Source organism: Uncinocarpus reesii, genomic scaffold (assembly GCF_000003515.1).
Source record: "Uncinocarpus reesii 1704 scaffold_1 genomic scaffold, whole genome shotgun sequence".
Taxonomy (NCBI): Eukaryota; Fungi; Ascomycota; class Eurotiomycetes; order Onygenales; family Onygenaceae; genus Uncinocarpus; species Uncinocarpus reesii.
The window spans coordinates 137,913-153,085 of NW_003052500.1; the positions used below are offsets into that span (position 1 = coordinate 137,913).

General features: G+C 52.2%; 7 protein-coding genes across 7 annotated transcripts; 4 read left to right on the top strand and 3 right to left on the bottom strand.

The window, feature by feature from the left end:
* Positions 1 to 231: 231 nt before the first annotated feature.
* On the top strand, positions 232 to 933 carry UREG_00190 (uncharacterized protein; the record flags this gene model as incomplete). The annotated part of the gene is made up of 2 exons (XM_002540631.1): positions 232 to 514; positions 590 to 933. The coding sequence occupies 2 exons, from the start codon at positions 232 to 234 to the stop codon at positions 931 to 933; spliced, it is 627 nt and encodes a 208-aa protein (XP_002540677.1).
* A 2,184-nt stretch (positions 934 to 3,117) lies between these two features.
* On the top strand, positions 3,118 to 4,523 carry UREG_00191 (uncharacterized protein; the record flags this gene model as incomplete). The annotated part of the gene is made up of 2 exons (XM_002540632.1): positions 3,118 to 4,149; positions 4,203 to 4,523. The coding sequence occupies 2 exons, from the start codon at positions 3,118 to 3,120 to the stop codon at positions 4,521 to 4,523; spliced, it is 1,353 nt and encodes a 450-aa protein (XP_002540678.1).
* A 1,220-nt stretch (positions 4,524 to 5,743) lies between these two features.
* UREG_00192 (uncharacterized protein) lies at positions 5,744 to 6,424 on the bottom strand (the record flags this gene model as incomplete). The annotated part of the gene is made up of 2 exons (XM_002540633.1): positions 5,744 to 5,780; positions 5,922 to 6,424. The coding sequence occupies 2 exons, from the start codon at positions 6,422 to 6,424 to the stop codon at positions 5,744 to 5,746; spliced, it is 540 nt and encodes a 179-aa protein (XP_002540679.1).
* Positions 6,425 to 6,995: 571 nt separating this feature from the next.
* UREG_00193 (protein LRP16) lies at positions 6,996 to 8,074 on the top strand (the record flags this gene model as incomplete). Its single annotated transcript, XM_002540634.1, has 2 exons — positions 6,996 to 7,621; positions 7,681 to 8,074. The coding sequence occupies 2 exons, from the start codon at positions 6,996 to 6,998 to the stop codon at positions 8,072 to 8,074; spliced, it is 1,020 nt and encodes a 339-aa protein (XP_002540680.1).
* A 787-nt stretch (positions 8,075 to 8,861) lies between these two features.
* UREG_00194 (uncharacterized protein) lies at positions 8,862 to 9,119 on the bottom strand (the record flags this gene model as incomplete). Its single annotated transcript, XM_002540635.1, has 1 exon — positions 8,862 to 9,119. The coding sequence occupies one exon, from the start codon at positions 9,117 to 9,119 to the stop codon at positions 8,862 to 8,864; it is 258 nt and encodes an 85-aa protein (XP_002540681.1).
* A 1,067-nt stretch (positions 9,120 to 10,186) lies between these two features.
* On the bottom strand, positions 10,187 to 13,238 carry UREG_00195 (uncharacterized protein; the record flags this gene model as incomplete). Its single annotated transcript, XM_002540636.1, has 3 exons — positions 10,187 to 10,735; positions 10,974 to 12,197; positions 12,297 to 13,238. The coding sequence occupies 3 exons, from the start codon at positions 13,236 to 13,238 to the stop codon at positions 10,187 to 10,189; spliced, it is 2,715 nt and encodes a 904-aa protein (XP_002540682.1).
* A 737-nt stretch (positions 13,239 to 13,975) lies between these two features.
* On the top strand, positions 13,976 to 14,806 carry UREG_00196 (uncharacterized protein; the record flags this gene model as incomplete). The annotated part of the gene is made up of 4 exons (XM_002540637.1): positions 13,976 to 14,126; positions 14,189 to 14,247; positions 14,309 to 14,427; positions 14,512 to 14,806. 4 exons carry the CDS (start codon positions 13,976 to 13,978, stop codon positions 14,804 to 14,806), a joined length of 624 nt encoding a protein of 207 aa, XP_002540683.1.
* Positions 14,807 to 15,173: the final 367 nt, after the last annotated feature.

A 15,173-nucleotide genomic window follows, 5' to 3' on the forward strand; every position in this document is an offset into this window, starting at 1 on the left:
CACAGGTCGCTTAGAGCGGCTGTGGTGTCACCATCATACGGTGTATATGATATGTACGGATGGTGATCGCACATGAGCCTCGGGATGTGAGCGAGTCAGGGAGCGCGGCGGGCGCGGGGCTGGGGGAGGCTCTGGGCGAGTCACGGTGTTTGTTGGCAGCAAAAGCGAGTGGATTGCCGCCGGTCCTTTGTATCAGAGTAATTTCACCCACGGCTAGTTATTCTAGACCGGATGGGCTGCCCCGCCGGGACGCGAACCAAGCGACTCTTCTGGATCGTTCGATTCCTGCTGATGGCGTCGATCTGGGATCTTATTTTTGGCTACGATCGAAACCACCGTAGTAGTTCTAAGATTATGATTATTATTGTTACGATTAATTTCCTCACGGCGTTTGTGCGCACGGCCACTCCGAGCGTGGAAGCAGAAAAACGTGTCCAGCAGCGCATCCCGGCCGGGCGCCAAGCAGGTTTCAAGGCAGGGATGGTGCAGTGCGGGCAATCTCCCCTCGATCCGCGTCAGACGATCGGATCGATTCACTAATTGCTGAGGATAAATTATTCCTGACGATTTGATCCTTCACAATAATCAGCCTATGCACTGGATAACGCGCACATGGTGACCCACCGGCCCAGCATGACATCAGGCCGGGGAATGCGCCGCTCCACAAAAAGACCGTTGGTGATCGTCCTGGAAGCAGAGAGCGAGCAAGCACTGAGCAGACGAGATCCTTCATGGATTGCATCATCTGAGCCTGCATCTCCCGAGACCATGGATGCTCGCTGTCGCGATGCTGACGATGCTGACTCGCCAACCCCAAGCGTCCCAGCCGTGCATCTCGGCCCCCGCCTTCCGCATGCAATCTCAGGGCCGGGATTTGGATGCGAGTCCCTTGGATACGATCGATCAAATCCCGAAGCCCCGTCGATCGGATGAGAAAACGAAGCCAGATATAGCATCTTCCTCGAGAAGTCTACGAGTTATCCATCGTACCTGACCCAGAGGTACGCGCTAGTAACGGACGTGTTCCAACGGCCGCAAATCAAGGTTCTGTGCATGCCCGTGGATCGGGCGGCGGAATCTGGTTACTAGCGCGTGACGGCCTCGAACCCCCCGCCACGGTAATTGCGCTGCTGGTTGCTTTTCTCCGATTCTGACCCGACAGGCGATCAGTGTCTGCACGCATTATTCTTATTATTTCTTCCTGCAGGGAGGGGGGAGAGCCTGGATGTAGAGTGAACCGCCGAGTTTACTCCTAATTTTTATATAAATGGCTTTCTTTTTTTTAACCTTTTTTACGACCGGTGGGAAGGCTTAAACTTGAGCCAAACTCCCTGACGCAACGACTCCGGGCTTGGATCCAACCACTGGGTTGCTCCCAGCAGGTTTCTTTCCCCCCCCCGCACAAGGCAGTCTGTGATCCGATTCCCTGGGTTTGAGCAGAACGCTTGGACAAAGGAGAAGAAACAAGAAAAGCACCATCCAGCAGCATGTCCGGTGCATTTCCACCACTCTCAAGCAACAAGACCCCTCCCGCCTTTCTCCTTTGTCCCTTTTCGCTTTGTCGCCCAAAAAAAAAGTTGACTGGTTCCAGATCTCCTCCGCGTCTAGTCTGACTCCAATGTCTGGAATGGGGGGCCAGGGTTCCCGGGTGGCAACGCAGGACCGCAAGGGAACTCTCCCAAGTTCCAGAACCCACTGTTTCTTCCTGACCATGGTTTCTTTGCTCCTATATTCGACCGCACAATATCAGCTGGGATCCATACCGCCTCGTTTTCCCGGGATCTGATTTTCCCCTCCAGGCCTTGCCCAGCTGGTCACGATCTGCGTCGACGTCTGGAGAGGGTTTCCAGGCATTGATTGGACACACTCCTAGTCCCAACTCTGTTGGCGTTAAACTCGCGATCTGAGCGAGCGCCGGTGGTTGCGTAATATTTCCAATCTTAAAATTTCACAAGGCGGCAGAAAAACAGCGTTTCGATCCACGCGATCCACCACGAGTCCAGAGTGAGAGTGACAGGGTCGCTGGTGCTGATCGGAACACTCGCTCGTCGCGGCGGTGTAATCTGGCGTATTAGATACTGCTGTACCGTGCTGCTCCACCTGCTCGGTCGGGCAATTCCTGGCTGCTTCCTTCCCATCTCAGCTCGTCGGCCCATCGCAACTGCCCCCGTCTGCCCCCTTCCCAATCCGCTCTCTCCTCTCCTCAACCTCACCTCATCTCATCCTCATCCCAATCCTCACTCCATCTCTTCCCATCTTCATCTTCATCTTCACCCTCATCCATTCACCATATCTTGTCTATACTACAATCGTTACCCGCCCGCACTCCCCTGCCCCATCAGAAACGAAACACTGCATCGCAATCCAATCCCTCTGCCAATCAGCTACCACTCCCTCCCGTTGGCCGCCAACTTCGCTTCCCCATCATTGCCCTTGATATGCTCTCAATCTGGACATGTTCGTAAACTGCCTCTTCCCTCCCTGCCTGCCACTTGTGCCTGGCCGTTGTCGACTCTCCCAGCTTTCATATTGAGCCCCCGGCGAGCCGCATCATCACTGGTGGGCACCCGCTGTGCGACAATCGACCCTCTTGATATCTTCCTTTGATCGATCCTTCTCGGCTGCAACACAACTCACACCCCGTTCCGCAACCTGTGACACGCTCCTTTGTTTTCGTCTGGTTCCGAATCGACTTGAACTGGGAACTTGTCCCCAATATCTCCTGAGCAATATTACCCCTGCCGAGCCACCTCGACAGAATCGCTGAATTTAAAACCCTCTTTCGCTTTGGTTGATATCCTGCCAGCCCTTTTTTTTTTCTCCCCTTTCCTCGCATTCCACGTCTGTTTCTTCTCTCCCATATTCTTGGATACATTGAGGGATATCGGGACTATACGCGGCGTGGGTCAGTGCGAATCTTGCCAGGACGGATGCTCGCAGGGTCATTTGGCCGTAAAGGAACAAGCAGAGCAATACCAAGCGCCCCAGTTCCCGAAAGACTAGATCAACGCGACGCTGGATTCCGCCCTGGTCGTCGTCTGCACCCGCTCAACGGCTGCACGGGGAACGCGAGAGAACACGTTTAACCGTATAAGGAGAGATTGAGACCCTTTTGAAATGGGCACCGTGGAAGCCACAACGAGGCAATGGCCCCCTTTCGGGTCCTCTATACCGGGCCATGTCACACTCCCGCGGTCAAGGCAAGACGCGCAAAGCTTGCAAGACCCAACCAAACTCAACCACGCACCGGGGGAGTCGCTCCCGTCGATAGGATTCCTCGACCTGGGTAAAAGCAACAAGGAGCACATCCATCCGTCCACAACACCGCCAGTGAGCCCATCAACTGCCGCATATCCCACCAGGCCTTCTCATCATACATATGCTTCGTCCCTTTCGACTTCTACCTCACCGCCATCGGGATCCGGTTACGTCTATGCATCAAATGCTCACCCGCTGCGACAGGGTGAAAGGGACCTCCATCCACCCCTCCAGCAACCACACCGTCAATCCTTGCCATCGATCCATGAAGCACTAGGAAGCAACCCGCTTCCCTTCCAATCCAGCGCCTCGTCCACGACTGTGGCACAGTCTTCGGCTTCTTCGCAAGTCACTCCAACGCCAGGACCAGATAACACAAACGGTCCCACGAATCCCTTTGCGCATACCGCCCAACCTCCTTTTGCCCACGACCATTTTGCGAGCCAACACTCTGCAAAGCCTGCATCTATTCGATCAGAGGGCCAAAGATCAAGCGTAGCGTCAGTTCACTCGCAAGAGTCGAGAAATCCGTCCATCATGTCGCTGGGGTCGGGGAAGTCCCCGACACAGAGCTCGAGGACAACCCATTCTCAGGGTTCTGGCTATGAGGTTCAGAGCGCACCGCCTACCGGCTCTGTTCCCTCTCCAACTGCCTATGGAGCTTATCCTCCGGGATATTCATACCCACCAAATGGTTCGCAGCACAATGGAGCGCACCCTGTCGCTCCCTATGGCTTCAAGGGAAATGCACCTTGGAAACCGAGCCCAGCGGAAAACCCCGGGATTGAACCTGCAACATCTAGCGCACTTGTCAAGGGTCCTCCAACCCCGTATAGTGAACCCCTGAAGCGTCAATTCGACATGTTTGATCTGCAGGCGACTTGGAACGAGGTGAGAGCTTGCCCGCCGCATGATCCTAGTGTATGTGCTGACTCCCCGTTTAGATCGCGGACGGCAGTAATAGGACTATGGAGTTCTCCAGGGCTCATGCCACGCGCATTTATCAATCGAACAGAACCGATCAGACACTTCCGCCACTGACCGAGATTGACGATTTACTTCAGATCCAACGTCGGAATATGGATGCTCTTGGCCGAATTCGGCACGCCGTGTTGGATCAAGAGCATGCCTTGGCGCAACAGCGTGAGCGAATGCGAGTAATGCAAAACGAACACGGCTACAGCGATGACCGAGCTGCGTACAGAGACGAGTACAAGGGCGGTGGCTTTGCTGGCGGCGACGCGAAAAAGCGTCGAGGGGTATGATATCTCGCCCGGACAGCTCGTGTGGCCTGTATCTGACTAAGAACTTCTTTTTTAGAAACCAGCTCCACCCGGAAAATGCCACAGCTGCAGCCGATCGGAAACGCCTGAATGGCGCAGGGGTCCTGATGGCGCTCGGACGCTGTGCAATGCCTGCGGTTTGCATTACGCCAAGCTCACCCGAAAACATGGCTCGAAAGCGGCTGCTCACTTGAGATCTCGGAACATTATTGACCCGCGACCACTTCCCCAGACTTGATATCGAGATACTTGTATTCTTTCAAAAGACCATTGCCCTTTTCTGGTCGTTTAATTTCACGGTGGGTGTGTTTGATGCCGCGTTTAGACCATATAAAGCATTTTTGGTCTCTATACCTGGTATTATTTGGAGGACTGTTATCTCTTTTCAAAGATGACTTACCATTTATTTTCTCCTGACCTTCACCCGTCCCTTTTGCCAATTCCCCGTCGCATATTTGGTTCGCCCCTGATACCCCATTGTCCGTGGAAACTTCTTTTCTATTATTTTCTAAACACATTATTTTATATTTGTTCCTCTTTTAGCAGCATCATAGCTTTTGCTTGGCGGTTATGTCAGGATGGATGGGCATCGTTGAATATCTTATCGCGATTACCGTGGGTATTGTTAGTGTAATATGGCTCTCGTGATTCCGATGAATTGACTGATGGATGTATGTACATAGTTGCCATGGATTCATTCCAGGCTCACGGACGGAAGTAAAAAAAATGCATAATAGTTTTCTACCAGAAGCAGTATGTCTTTGGTAGCCTGAGTTGTCGGACTTGAAATGCATGGAAACTATGCAAAAACGCAGCAAGCTCATCGTCACTACTCTCAACCAGGGTCCAGCACCGCAGAACGACTCGTTGAGCTTTAAGCGTGTGGCATTGAGTTCTGGTGTACTTGGCAAACCTCCATCTCTAGCTCCAAAGGATGGTTGGGTCGCGTTCCACACAGTGTGGCGAGAAGCAATACTTGGACGTCCCTTCAGTCTCAACTGATGCCAGTATTTTAGATGAATTTGAAGGGTATTGGAGTTTTTGGTTGGAAAGTTTGACCTTGGGTCAGTATGGATTGGCGTTTGTCGAAAACTCAAATATAATCAGTAAATGATCGAGCATCTGATAGACGAATCTACCAATTGACAGACTAGCAGAGATCTTTCAATTGACTAAAGTTCCATGCCTAGCGAGTTGCAGTCTCAACTCAGGGCATACTGTAAATGTATCACATCAATCCTGTAGGGAAGAATTATCTTGTTAGAGTGTCCGAGTTCAGAGCTTAGGCGTTGAAGCAAAAAAAACGTGACTGACCATCTGCCCTTTTTAAAACCGACGTGCTTTAAGCGTCCCATTTCCACAAATCCTCTTTCAACATACCAGTCTCTCAGGCGCATTCCCTTTCCCTTTCCTTCTGTATCTACTGCCATAATAGCTAATAGATTCCTCACCATGACACCGTGTCCGTCACCTTCACAGCAGGTTTCCCTCTGTGGATCACCTCCAAGGTCTTTGGCTAGATGTTTCGTCTCGCTCTTTAAACTGGAGAGGATCGATGACAGGAGCGCACTTCCAGCCCCGTTAGATTGGTGGCCCGGATGCACGAAGAGGGTCAGTTCAACAGTCGGGGCGTAACCGAGCAAATAACCACGGTAGGCAGAGGCGCACGCGTATCCCACCACCTCCTCACTTCCTCCGTTATCAAGGCATGCGACGTGGAAAGGGAGACCACGGGCCTGGGTAGCGTCGTACTTGTCGGTGATGGCGGAGAGTGCGGGGTCGTTGACGAGGAAGGTGAGAACGGAATTGCGCACGTAGTGGGTGTAGATGGTGTGGATGGCGGGGAGGTCAGTGGCCGTGGCAGGTCGAATGGAGATGGCCATTCTTCTCTCCTGTGATGAGTCGCAGCGCGAGAAGCCCTTGAGGTTGCAAGGGCCCATGCACGGGGCTGTTGAGAAGTCAAGGATCGGGCTGGGGCCCCTGTGAGTCCGTGCAGGCCCTGGCCATCCTCGGTAGCGACCTGAAAGACGGCTTCAAACTTCTCTATACTTCGCCAGTGAGAAATACATAATAAGTGTTTGCCGAAAGGGGAAGGGAGGTGGCTGGTGTGCCACCTGGGCAGGTCACGTGTAAGTGTGGCTCGGTTAGAGTTTTGCTTAAGCTATATATAGAACACGCTAGCCTTGAACAGGTTAGTATCGGAGATATGTTAATGCGATTTTTATTACATAATCACGGTGGTGGGTCTGGCCCCGCCCAATCCCGCGATCCCGGAAAGGGAATGACATCTTCAGCGTCAAGCAGCTTCACAGCTACAGCTCAAGATGATATTTTGATGATTGTTGTCGATAATGAGCCTTGTGCCTTTACTTTGATAACCTGCCTCCGGTCTTTTGCTCAGCTCGAATTCGACCGGCGCTCGACACACTGAACATTCCTTCAACACCTCCCGCCATGTCAGCTCTAATCCCACTGTCCGAAATCCCATCCATCTCCCTCCTCTACCGACTCAAACACCTTGTCCCCGCTGTTTCGCCGCGCATCTCCTCCCCGTCTCAGATCCTCAACGACACCATCTGCCATCTTTCCAGTGACATCACGAAGCTCGAAGTAGACTGTATCGTGAACGCGGCCAACAGGTCACTCCTCGGCGGAGGCGGCGTTGACGGTGCCATCCACCGCGCCGCCGGTCCCAGCTTACTTTGGGAATGTCGCAACCTGGGAGGCTGTCAGACGGGCGACGCCAAGATCACCAAGGCGTACAACCTTCCCTGCAAAAAGATCATTCACACCGTTGGTCCCGTTTACTGGACGGAGATGCAGAATAACGAGGATGAACCCGAGCGGCTACTGCGCAGCTGCTATCGACGAAGCTTGGCCCTTGCCGCCGAGAATGGTATGAAAACCATTGCCTTTTCGTCAATTAGCACCGGCGTTTATGGCTATCCAAGCGACGAAGCGGCAGACATCGCGATCCGCACCGTCAAAGAATTCCTGGAAGGCTGCCCACAAGCACTGAGAAAGGTCATATTCTGCACGTTCGAGAAGAAAGACGAGCGGGCGTATCAAAAGTTGATCCCGTTAGTATAACTAACCCCATGTGACAAACCTACCCGTGCTCATTCGTGATTACTTACAGGCAATACTTCCCACCGACTCAATCCGATGTTCCGCAGTCCCCAACCGAAGAGGAAACACCAGCCGTTGAGGATTCCGATCCGCCGTCCGCCAATCTTGCCGCTCAGCTACCTGACGCGCCAACCACCGAACCCATTCCGCAAGGAGGGCCTGAGATAAAGAAGCCAAAACTGGAATCCGTGGTTGCGGAGAGCCGTACGCTGGATCGAGACGACGAGAAAAGCGAAGATGACTGGGAGAAAGTCGACCAATCCGAGGGCATTACGCCCATAGAGAAGCTTGATGATGATCCGGTCGAGGTGGACAAGGCTCCCACCGCCGCCGATGTGCAGAGTGTGGTTTCAAGCGTTGCGGATCTGGGTTCGTCGACGGAAATGAAGCAGAGGAAGGAATAAGCTGGTGACTTCAGCTGTAGCTCTTCCGGTTGGCATGCTGGTTATCATTTACGGATCTTCGCTCTGAATCAGAGACTTGTATCATCCAGAATAATAGAGCTTTTTGAAATCGAGATCCAATTGAAGCCAGGGGGGTATCATGCGATGGAGGACATCGTTCAACGCTGACGGGCAACGGTGAATGTGACAAAGGGCGCAAATTAGCACTCTCAGCGTCCCATTAGTTGTTACACTACTGCACATGTAGAATCTGGTGCGGTGTCACGAAGAACCGGCTGTGAATGCAAAAGGCCGTAGCCGACGACCTGGGCTCGTCTGAGCTTTGGTTCTTCCATAGGTGTTGAATGCGTTTTCAGGGCAGCAGGGGCAAAGTGCCGTAGAAGAAGTGATAGACCGGGCACCGGGGCGGAATGGGGTGGATTGCGCCGTCGAGAATGGCATTCTCAAGTCGCTGCTGGCGAGTAACTAATTTATGGCGAAGATAGGGAAGCAGAATCCAGATACTGCTTGGTGCGAGAGAGGGACTAGTTATGGGAGAAAATGGGAGGCATAACTAACTAACTCCTCCGTATTCCCTTGCAAATCTTCTGAGATTCAATCTTCACCCGCGTCCCAGCAACTCGCCAACCACATGAATTGGATGATTTAACTACAAATTTCGTGTTATGAAATCGAGTCCCGCTACACGCCCCAGGTCGCTCACCTAGCGTCAGCATCACGTCGCCGTCCTCTGCCCTTTGCTCATGTCTTTCCCATGCAGGACTCTTCTCCAGACTCCCCGATTTTCTCAATCGAGCTTTCGAGCTAGATTGCGCTTCTGCCAGTTCTCGACCTCTTCCAGCCGTCTACGGTCCAACACAGGCTCTACGGATCCAATCCTCAAACACCCCAGCCAGTTTATCCCCAAAGCCAGCTCGTCGACTCCAAGAAGCCGCTCAGCCAGACCAGAAACACACGCAAACTCGGGATCCAAGTCCCGACCACAATCTCCGTTCTTCGCTTTTGCCAGGGCTTTCTTGCTGACGCTGATCCCGGTGACCCCCATCGTGATTGTATTCCGCGAACATGTCGTTTCCACCTATCCCGTCAACGGTCCTTCAATGGCGCCGTACCTGAACGCGAGCTATGGCGTCGAGGACCTGGCCAAGGAGACAGTCGTAGTGAGCAAGTTGTCCGGCATCAGCCAAGAAAAAGAGGGCGGAGTCGGAGAGGAGAACTGGAAAGGCCTGCATCGGGGCATGGTCGTGATGTTTCGGTTTGTGCTTCTTGCTTCCCAACCACCTTCTCTGCGCCCGCGCTAATCTTGCATATTGCGCATGCCTAACTAGATCACCACGGGATCCCAAAGTCCTGGCCATTAAGCGCATTATTGGCTTGCCCGGCGACGAAGTCACTCCCCGGCCTGCGTCTCCAACTCCGTTCTCCCCCTTGTTCCCCGAGTATACGCACCCAATGCATCCGCAGCTCGTCCCCTACAACCATGTCTGGGTCGAAGGCGATGCGAACGATTCCGCCAAGAGCCTGGACAGCAACACCTACGGCCCCATTAGCATGAGCCTCATTACAGGGCGGGTCGTCGGTGTGATCTGGCCCTGGGAGAAGAGAAGAATGCTAAAATGGGAGTGGTGGGATCGCGACGCCCATATTGATAACCCCGCGGCTGATATCTCGGCGCGTGAGCGAGAGTGGGAGAGCGGCGGGCAAACAGGCAAAAGCCAGCGGATGAGAGTGAGAAAGGAGGTGATTTCCGTCGAGCCGCCTGTTGTTTCGTGAGCCATTGGCCCTCTCACATCGTGTAAATATAATGCATCGCCCGGCGTATGGATCTTATCGTGGCTGGTTGCCCTCTGGTTGGATGTATCATTGCCTTCTTACCTACAATCTAATCCCCTCATGACGATAGAATTGACGACTCGAAAGTGCTTAATCAATTGCTATAAAAATGCAGCTAGGGAAAGGCCTCCAAATCCGAAATGGATCCATTTGACAATGCGCGACGCACGCCACACCCTTGGGGTATCTCACTCCTCTACCAAAACACCTTCGCTGAGAAACAAACAGCACAAAGAACTAAAATAACACTGGCTTCAATACTCCGTATTCCAGGCCAAATCAAGACGGCTCAACTATCCTCAAATCCTCCCGCTGTTGCAGCCGGTCGATTTCTGTCGCGATCGCCAAAACCCACAGGTCTCTCTCTGCTCTACTCCGAGCCTTGAACACGATGGATTTTCCAGGAACCCCCAAAGCGGAAACCTGCCTCCACCGCCTCCTTTTTATTTTCCCCTTTTCTCCGAGCTCGGCTCTAAAAAGCGCCTTTCTTGTAGCATGCCAGATAACGAAGCATGTGGCAGTGTCCTCATCCGAACTTGTCCACCCATCCCCGGTGTACATTCTTGGTCGTTCATGCTGGCCGGGCAGGTTGCTATCGAATGTTTGATGCTGATACAAAAGATCCTCTGAGGTGATTATCCCGCTATACACGTAGCAATCACGCAGATCAAGAATTCCCTGACGGAAATGATGTGTATGGGGAAGTTGCTCTCCCGTCCATCCTCGGAGCGCCCCTTGAAATATGAGAAGTTGCCCTTCAATGAGCAACACGCTACATTTCGTGAAAGCTCCACGGCGGCGGGGCTTGCGATACAGAGGCCCAGACATCTAAAACGGTTAGTGAAACGCTTTGGAGGATTAGTTATGTCGTATATGTTACCTTTATAGCTCGACATCCTGATATTCCGCATGTGTGAAATAATTCGGGCGATGCTTCAGCCCTGGAAACTTCCCATTTCTGTGCAAACTGTCCTAACATGGACTCTTGCGCCTCGTCAATCTCGAGTCGCTTTAGGTTCCGCTGGCGAATGTATTTCAGAGTAGCAACGTCCTCCTTTGTACGAACTTTCCAATACTCCCAGAGTTTAGTTAGCTGTTTAATCCACTCTTGCCGAGTCTGCATATTATAACTTCGGAATCTGACAACCAAGCCATCTTCCAACACGATTTCGAACGAACGGTCATCCTTTGTCTCGTGCCTAGCGCCGTTTGCAGGTCTGCCTCTTTCTCCGTGGTATTCGACATCTCCTGCGTTAGCATGTTGTTCTTCTTGCATGCTATCCGATGACACGGGCCGTATCTCTGACACTCTACAAAGATTGATATAGCCCTCCGCATTGGCTGCATTTTTTGCAATTCGCCGATTCTCTGCAAAGGCTTCTGCATCGTGCTTTTTGGCGAATTCTTTTCGTCCAACGCTAAGCCAAGCGATTTCTCCATCATCATCAATTGGGAAAGGATCCACGTTGTAAACGATAGGGACTTCCTTTCTAATCTCAGCAGAAGTGGGAATGTGTCTGCCTGGTATTATAGAGAGTCTAGGAGGTGCTGGAGGGTTCGCTCTCGCGGGCCGACAAAAGCACAGATATTGGTCCTGAGTAAAGAAGTACAACTTTTTGAAAAAATTCTTTCCCAATAGCTTTTGTCTTCCTCGTTGTGATGTGAGCAGAATTAAAAACCCTTCGGCTGGTGATGGCTCCTCCAATCTGGGTCCACTCTTCCGTGGTTTTGTCGAGGTCGGATAATGCTGTTTGGGGCGCAATTCTAGTTCATGGGTCATTCGCATAGCCATAGTTCCGTACATTCTTTGCTCATTTGGGCCCTGCACCCATTCGAGACGGTCATATCGCCTCCAAGCAAGGCCCATTTTCATGGATTTCCCTGCCCACATATTCAAGATTTTATTCCACTCAGAACATTCAGAAAGCGTTGTCAAGCAAGTTTTGACGATACCAGACGCGATGGCCCGCTCCTCTTTCATTGTTCTCAACACAGCAGTACAGACGTCATCATCTTCGTTGCGATTTTCTCCGAGGTGTGCGAATGGATTCTCTAAATGTAGCGAAATGTCGAGATCAGGAACATGCACGAACAATGTCGATGGCTGTTTCCATCCGAGGGCACCACGAAGAAAGGTAAACCACTCTACCGAATGCGACGATGACCTTGGCCGCATGATGAAGATCTGGGTACCAAGCTTATACGGCTGCCAGACAACCAACGTCTTGTCTAGAGTCGAGAAGAGGTTTACTTTGGTGCGGTTGGGCACGATGGGTATTTCGTAAGAGCACTTCCTTTTCATATCAGAAGTCTGGACTTGCGGTATGACCCGCGATTTATAGAACTGTAACAGAAATGGTGTATTGTCTTCGTGTCCCTGTCGACATACAACGAGGAACTCTCTCCATTTAGACATGATCTTCGTATCAATTTTGATGCTGTCGTTCTCGTTGTATTCGCGGGGAATCGACTGCGTGGTGCTTTCGATACGAACTAGCATGCGCTCAGCCCTTACAATTTCGCCCCAGCGACTTGCTCTTCTCTGTCTCTTTGTAGCCGAATTTTGTTCGCTCTCTGTCCTGGAGAGCCTTTTCTGTATCCGCCTTTGTCGATCACCAATACTATCCTCGATATTAAACCGGACCATGCCCGAAGTAACACGGGTCAGGAACCGCTGGCGCCGGCTTTTGGAGCCCGTTTCTTCATGTTCGACAAATGACGGTTCCTCGCGGCGAAGATGCCCTGACGAACGTGGGGATGGGGATTCACCGTTGAAGGTTTTTCCATGTGGCAACAGAAATGTTTGGGATGTGACATCGGCCCCAGATTGAGTGCCTCTGCTCGGAGACGGAGCAGACGTGGTTGAGGCCTGTTCGTCCGGAGGAGCCTCCTCCCAGCTAATGTTTGCAGGCCTGTTTTCGATGCGGTCGTCGATTCCATCGCCGCCCAGGTCAAAGGGTTCTTCTGTAATCGGTGAGGAGCTCAATATCCTGGATGCACCTTGAAATTCGGGCGCAGTATAGTACGAATCTGGGAGGTGGCTAGAGGAGGACGGCCTTAAAGCTGGGTCGGATGGTATGGTCGAGAAGCCCGATCGTGAACCCAGGGTAGAAATCGGCGTTGCATCCGATAAGGACGGTTGCCCTGGATATGATTCTAGGGTAGATGCTGGCGCTGGCTCGGGCTCGTTGAGATGTTGATCCGGCGTCTCATGGGTAGTATCAATGGGCGTTAGAGCAGTCGGTTCGATTCTGGGTTCGGTGACGGGGGTCTCATCTACCACCTGCCGTTGCCCGACACCTTCCGGTTGAGGAAAGCTCTGTCTATACATCGCGGCAGTGGACGGCCCAAGCAGCCCGGTCAATTGGCGTTGATGGGCCAGATTTATATCCGCAGAAAACGTGGCGGACCGAGAGGAGTAATCCTTTAACCCAAGCCATGACTTGTACCACGACTTGCGATGGCTCGACAGCCATCCCTTTGGCAGGGGCCCGATGAATAGGCGGCGACTAGTAACATGCAGATGCTCCGGGGAGGCATGTTGCTACGGAGAGATGAGACCAATGACAATGGCTGGGAAGGCAATGGCTCTAGACTTACCAGTCTCTGTGCGGTGTATGATTCGGAATCCAAACCGTGGTATTCCTCCCGCGGGATGTTTCGCCAGCAGGTGGGAACTGGCTGTTCGCAAGGCCGCTCTCTACTCATTGCACATGGCTGGACGGCGACCGTGGAGGAAGAATTCGAGTTGGTGATGGGCTTTCATTGACACTCGTCGTCGTTGTTGCCGTGATGGAGTGTCGTCTGTAGCAATGACGTCAAGGAAAGGCACTGTTTGCATTGTTTGCACCGTTGGCCCAGTTTGCGGTGTTTGGCGCATTTGCACATGTTGCTCTGTTTGCATGTGCTACCCCTCAGTCCGGCATTGCTGTTTTAGGACTACGAGACGCCAATTTCAAGACAGGAACCTCTGAGATCGTCTCCCAGACTAGCGATAGACCTACAGGACCCTTAGATTTAAGTATCTTTTCTTTTTCGAGCTGCCTGCGTTATCGGAAGCTGTGCACAATGGCTGCAACTGTTGTAATCCCCGCTGATGGCACTTGGTTCGACACCGTGAGGAGGTCTTTTGCAAACGTCCCGATCGACAAAGAGAATGACAATGCTATTTCGACAACCGAGTTCCTTGAAGCGGCTGAGTCTTTGGTGATGCTATTTGGTGAGTGGCTGCCCAGTGCACCTGTGTACTCTAGATCCTTCATTTGCTAAGGCCGTGGATAGATCTTCTCGGGTCCGTAGCGTTCACTCCCGTGAAGAACGATTTGCTTGGAAATATCAAGGTTGGCCAAAGGAACAGCTACGGTTTATGAGATTCGGCACCTCTAACCCTTTTCACGGTAGAAAATCCGCGACCGGCAGCTGGCTGCACCTGCAGAATCAGAAACCCTTCAACAACTCGTTCTTAACGAGCTGAAAACTGGGAAGCCCGTAGCCTCTGGAGGCCTGCTATGGTTACTTCGGTATGTTTTCCTGAGCTGGCCTGTGACACATTGCCGGCGGAAGATTTCCTTTTCCCCGTGTTTGGCTGACCTGGCAGTTGATAGCGGCCTCGATTTCACCGCCCAAGCCCTCCGACACAACCTCTCCAAGCCTGATGACGAACTCTCCACCTCCTTCCGCGCTGCATACGGCACAACACTGAAGCCACATCATAGCTGGGCCATAAAACCTATTTTCAGTGCAGCCATGTCTGCAACTCCTTATAGAAAAGACTTCTATGCCAAACTTGGGCAAGACGCAGCCAAGGTCCAGGCTGCGATGGATACTGAGATTGCCGCGTTAGAGGACGTGGTAAAAATCCTCCAAGATTTTTTGAAAAAGGTTGATGTCAAGGGATAGTTTTGTAGCACTACGCTATCACAACTAGTAAACACTAAACAGGCCTGATAGTTATAGATCAGCCTATCCTGCTGCGTCCATCACCGCAATGGCCGAAATGTCGAACGGCATTACTTTGGACAAACATTTGCCATTGGTCATTCGCAATGGATTATATCACTGAAAAACCATTTGGCTTTCAAGTTTTGCGTGTACAGCGGTCAGACTTCTCTTATGGGGCGGCTAGCGCGGTAGAAGTCGATCTGCGTAGTTACCGAGGAACCAATGCCGCAACTCTGTGTAGTTTGGCGGCACGGGCACGGTCAATCCAGTATTTCCTTCCCAAATCCAGCTGTACAGATATCCTGGGAGGCCCAGCTCAGCCAGC